The following is a 6,000-nucleotide window of genomic DNA, read 5'->3' on the forward strand; positions in this document are numbered from 1 at the left end:
CTTTAATTAGTTTGCGTTCAGTAATTGGCGATTGGCGGTAATGTTTAACAAAATAGACTAGAGTATAGGGGATTTAAAGTCGTTAGCATTTTTTAGTTTACATTTTACAGTATAATTGTTTTCTTATGAACTGAAATAAGACAATAAAAGGGTGTGGATAAGATCGTAAAAGAAAGTCCGAAAAACAATTTTCCGTTTCATATATTTTGTTTATTACGCATACATATTATAATTAATATATTTAGGTAGTATGTACAAAAGTAAAGTCCGTTTAATAGTTTGTATAAAAGTAAGAAAGCCATAGGAAAGAATAGGCTGACGCACTTGCACTTTGAAGAGTTCCTAAACGAAGGGGAGATCGAAGGAAAAGAGAGGCACCTCGACGTGGCTCTAGAGCGTCATGAGCTGGCGGTCACAGCATTGCGCGTGACGTGCTAGAGGTGTCTAGTTACCAAGAAAGAAAGGAAGAGGTGTTCACCAGCGTTGTTGGGGGTGAGCGGGGGGAGCGTTGTGGGCAACCTGCGCGTGAGCTGCTAAGTGAGCGGCACGAGCGGCGGCAACCTCAGGGGTTTCCAAGATACCAGCACCATTTTGGGCCAATCTGATGTTAGCAGCAGGTCCTTGCCAGTTGGCACCGTTGTTGTTCCACTGGTTGTGGGCTGGGGCGTTCCATTGGTTGTTGGCGGGTGCGTCCCATTGGTTGTTAGCGGGTGCGTCCCATTGGTTGTTGGAGGGAGAGTTCCACTGAGATTGAGGAGCAGACTTGGCGGCGGAGAGGGCAGCGAGGTGTGCGGCACGGGCTTGAGCTACTTCTGGGGTTTCAGCAACTGGGGCGGGGGCGGCGCCAGCAGCATTCCAAGCGGGGGCAGAGTTCCAAGAGGGGGCAGCAGGGGCAGCGTTCCATTGGTTGGCTGGGGCACCGTTCCACTGGTTGGCTTGGGCACCGTTCCATTGGTTAGCCTGGGCACCGTTCCATTTGTTATCAGCTTGTTGCCAGTACTCTTCGTTGTCCCATCTGGGGTCGTATGAGCCATCATCTTGGGGGTTGGTGTTGTGTTGGGAGGCCTGTTGTAACGCGCTAAGATGTGCAGCACGGGCCTGGGCTACCTCAGGTGTATCGAGAATATTCCGTCCATCCTGGGATAGAGCGATGTTGGCTGGGGGACCGGCCCATCCAGACGCGTGGGCACCGCACGCCAACGCCAAGCAAGCTACTACAATCTATGAACAAAGAGAAATTCGGTCAGAGACAAAATACAGTGTACTGGGAAAATATATTACCTTTGGGCTTATGTAATGTTAATGTTTCATAGACAAGGTTGTAATTGTGTAATTAGCAACTAATTATAACCCAGATAGATTACGTGGATAAAAAAATGAAAGTCACCTCAATTAACATTCATATTATACATAAAACAATGAAGTAATAATAAGTAAACCTACAAAGTTAACGGGTCAAAAAGTATTTGTACTTGTTGAATATAATTTACCTAATAATTAAGTTACATCATCTGTCGCGAAATACCTAAATTGTTTAGTATTAAAGTGACAAATCCGGTCGTTAAATTATTCTATGATGCCGGTTTGCTTGTTTCAGTTTTATTTATGCCCTAGTTTTATGTACTGCGTATTAACAGTTTGTAGCATGATTATTTTATCTTAAATTTGAAAACAATTCAAATATTTTTTATTTAATGATTAAACACGTAATTATTTTTAATTTTATTAATTTAACCATTGAAGTGATAAAATTAGTGTTATAATTACAAAAATGTTGTTGTAGGTTATGTTTAATTCAGTATCAAATTTTTATACCGCAAATGACATTTCATTAATCAGGAATAAGAATGTAGTACTTTTTTGCTTTGATTAATCATATTAAAAGCCCTTGCTACACAAACACTTAGCGAGAGGTCTCAATGTTAACAAGAGGCTTGGAAATATGCGACTAATTATTGTGCAAAGTTATAATCGTTAAATACTAACAATTAACATCGACATAAGATGGACATATAAATCTTATTCGAGTTTTCACACTTAAGGTTATTACGCGCATTATTTTGAATTATTAAAATAATTATTGGTGAGAATTCATAAATTTATTACGTTGAATGTGAACTTATTTCGCAAGAGGTTTTATTTAATTTAGTTACTTTCATAATTTTGTAGAAGGCCCCATTCTTTGCCATTTACATAAATATATCGCCACTGTAAATTTTTGTTAACATAACGAAGATTTTTAATTTGAAAATCTTTGTAACCGCTAAGGTTTATTAGCTTTATTTAACCCGATTATTAGCTTTTATTACAATGTCATTATCAAACGGTTAGGCATATTGTGTTAGTTGGGTAATTGGAGCGCAATATAATTGAAACATGATGAGATTATTAAGGAATTTTGCCTGAAGTCTTGCCGTAAGTTCAGTATCACGTAATGATGTCATGGCTTGGATTCGGTCACATCTAGTCAATTTGACTACTTTGTTACCATATAAATTTATTTTGACTTAGAATTCTGTATATTCTTCAAATATATGTAGTTGTGGGGATGGAGTTTTAATTGAAATATTTTTCAAATAAAAGTTTATATCAAATTACTGTACATTATTATGAATAGTCTATTTGGAATTGCGTTAAAACAAAGGTATTGCAAATAGTTTCATGTGTTGTGAAAATGTTTTAGCGTGGGCTATATTGTGTTATTTCTAAAAGCACGTGACGTTGCAAAATTTGATAAAATCGCGGTTATATTTTGCAACATTTTGCCCTTGATATAAGTACGACTTATGTTTTCGTAGCGAAATTGCAAGGTTCAAGAAATTTTATTCACGCGAGTATTACTTTTGTATAACTTTGAAAGTTTATTCTATTTAAATATATATCTTATGGTCGCAATACTATTGGCATTACATTGTCGAATTCACAAAAGCTGTCTTGATCAGTGACAGCCGAATTGAATGTCAGTAAAGGCATTTACAAGAACCTACGCTTTCAAGAGAAATAAAAGTAACGCCGAGTGAATGGCGTCAAGGTCTGAAGGCTAGTTGAAGGTCACGGAGCAGGAAGCCAGCCTTCCGGACCAGCCCACCGTCACATTCAGTAACTGGTTACCCTCGCATATCAAATTGACATTTGCGCTGAGTTTTTTTAATCTGCCCTATTTATTGTTTATGGTATTATTGGTCATTATCACGCGTTGTTTATGGTTATAGTCATGCACGGTTAAAGAGATATGGCTGAGTTACTTTTATTTTGCATTTTGCAAATAGGTTGGTGCGTACATAAATTACAATCTTCGATTATTGTATTTGCCAAACTCAATCAACTATTAAAACAACTAACAGGATGTAAGACTTTAGAGTAATTATTATTTTAAATGAAGGCTTATCTCTAACATTGGTAGGCGGTCTGTAATTTGGTATAATTGAGTATTGATTAGTGTGACGGTGTGCGTAGGCATGCCCTTCTAAACTGTGCAAAGGAATGCAAGCAAAAAGTTGTCTTTGAGTGGCGAATGTGAATTAGACCACGAGCTAACTGAAAGGTGACGGAACGACGTCCCAGAATGGTAAAGATGTACTTATTTTGGGAGAATAAAAGAAATTCACGAAAAATACGAAACTGAAAAATGCTTCCAATAAAGGCGGTTGTTTGAAGTGTTTGTTTTAGAGACAGCAGCCCTGGTTGGAAGCCATTTCAGTTTAGTAGTCATATGAAATTTCCTAATAGTGACAGATACGATGCATCTTTGATTTATTTGATGTATAAATTGGCTCACATTTAACAAGACATGGTGACGGGACACTCAAAGATTATTTGTTTTAGATGACCAATCAAATCTCGTAAATGTCAAGAACTAGATTTTATCGTAATGAAGACAAATATTCGGCTACAAATTGTACACAATGGCTCGTTAAGCATTCGATTCACATCAAATCGATAAAATCATGGTGGCGCTTGCTGCGTACGGCGGCTGCCTTTGTTAAATGTACAGTCACTTAAGACTTAGATTTAGACATTTTGCTTCAGCGAATTGGTGTCATTTAAATGTAATATTCTTATTTTGTAGATTATGAAGGCAATCGTCCGTGGCCCTTTTTCATAATTTTATGATAGTCCGAATAATTTTTTTCAGGTCACAACAAATTACAGTCCGGCTTTTAATAACTTGATTGAGATGCAGAAGCTTTCACAACATTCTTATTTCGCATAAAAGATCACGATATTTTGTTCGAAGTAATTAATAGCCAGTAAGGTGATTGCTAATTGATTTTAACACAGTCCAGTCGACATTGCATACATAAATGGATCATGATGGGAGCACAACTTAATAAATTTGCTTATCTTGCCAAATATAGGTGTTACTTGACATAAACATATTGCTTTATAGTCTCTATATAATAGAATTTTTGTCAATAATATTAATAGCTTTCAGGTCTCTATTTAGCCTGTTGGATATTTTTCTGCATAGCTAACTGGTTATTTAACATTCATAAATAAAATAAATGTTTTATTAAGTAATTTAAATTTAACTAATCGACATTTTCTGTTTACTTATTATATTATCAATATTAGACCGAGTACTAATTAGCATTTATTTAAACAAAAATAATCAAAATCGGATTACCGGTTAAGGAGTTAGGTTTTACTAGAACCACATAAAAATAAAATATTTCTGTTCGTGTTTTTTTAATTACTGTATTGTTCTTGATCGAGTCCGCATTTTATTGATGAGTCAATTCCGCGCGCATCTTGTATTTATCTCGTAGACGTTCTACGAAGATTCATCGTAGAGACTTGTAGAGCTTTATCATGATAATTAGTTGCATTTTTATTTTTTGATGAACACGGGAATTAACTTTACTAAAGACAAACTTTAAGTAGAGCGCAAAAAATATATGCATTGGCAATGACCTGCTAGTCGCGTGTACGCACTGATTAGCTAACTTTTTAATTTTGCGTCATAGCTAGTTACTGACAATTAACGTATGAGCTTATTTCACATAGAAAAATATTTGAATTCGTTTAACGGTCCATTAAACGTTTCGATATATACATTAGTCTCGCATATTTGTTATCAAAGGATGAAATAACGTGTCGCAAGGAAATTAAATGTAAAGTTATTTGGAACAAAAAAAAAAGAAATCGATCAAAAAATCACTGCAAGTATTAATACCATCGTTTTTAATTTTATTAAAATACAGACCAACGAATAGTTGTGAAAACGACTTGCTGTTCTGACAGAAAATTAGATTACTTTATTCAATACTGGTAACTAGTTTAAGGTTAAATATCTGGCTTGGGTTTAGTTTGAAAACGGTGCAATAACTGGTTTTCATATCAGATACAATAAACAATTATTAAAATTACAAGCCGATATATCTGTCGGTGCACCATTTATCATTTTAATGTTACGTTTGTTTCAATATGATTTATTAAATAAACTATTGTTAGTAATGCGATTAAGTTATCAAGCTGAATTTTTTTTTTCATACAGAAAATTAACAAAAAAAGCGAAAGAAGGAAACGAAGCATTACTTACCATGGATTTCATTTTTGTGTTAAGAAGTAAAGCACAGAAGTGAAAGAAATAGAAAGTAGATATGTGTCGAGTTTATAGCGCTGATGGAAAACTAGTGTTTTCCAGGATTCGCTATGTTGAAGTGCAACTTGCGTCTGTACGAAATGAGGGCGGGAGCTGGCTTTTATAGTTCGACGCGTGCGCAGAGGGGGTGTAGTGCTTGCGCGTGAAAGTCTTGGGACATGCCATTGATAATAGGCGAATATCATAGGTATATTTCAATGGCAGTGTTTTGGGTTCGATTTTGTGAGTTATTGATATTGTATGACAGGTCATTTTGGGTCCGTTGAATTTATAAGATATTAAGGTTATATTTTGAGATTAATCGTAGTAATCATAATAACGCGAATTTACATTTTTCGTAAGTCAAACTTTCTATGCATTGTAATAATTAGACAGTATTAAAAAGGCTATCTAGT

At 35.5% G+C, this 6,000-nt stretch overlaps 1 protein-coding gene across 1 annotated transcript; it reads right to left on the bottom strand.

The window, feature by feature from the left end:
- Window positions 1–183: 183 nt before the first annotated feature.
- LOC111004394 (pupal cuticle protein-like) lies at window positions 184–5,699 on the bottom strand. Its single transcript, XM_022275405.2, has 2 exons — window positions 5,543–5,699; window positions 184–1,221 (listed from the first exon to the last, which is right to left on the bottom strand). The coding sequence occupies exons 1-2, from the start codon at window positions 5,552–5,554 to the stop codon at window positions 475–477; spliced, it is 759 nt and encodes a 252-aa protein (XP_022131097.1). The 5' UTR covers window positions 5,555–5,699; the 3' UTR covers window positions 184–474.
- Window positions 5,700–6,000: the final 301 nt, after the last annotated feature.

Source organism: Pieris rapae, chromosome 14 (assembly GCF_905147795.1).
Source record: "Pieris rapae chromosome 14, ilPieRapa1.1, whole genome shotgun sequence".
Classification (NCBI taxonomy): Eukaryota; Metazoa; Arthropoda; class Insecta; order Lepidoptera; family Pieridae; genus Pieris; species Pieris rapae.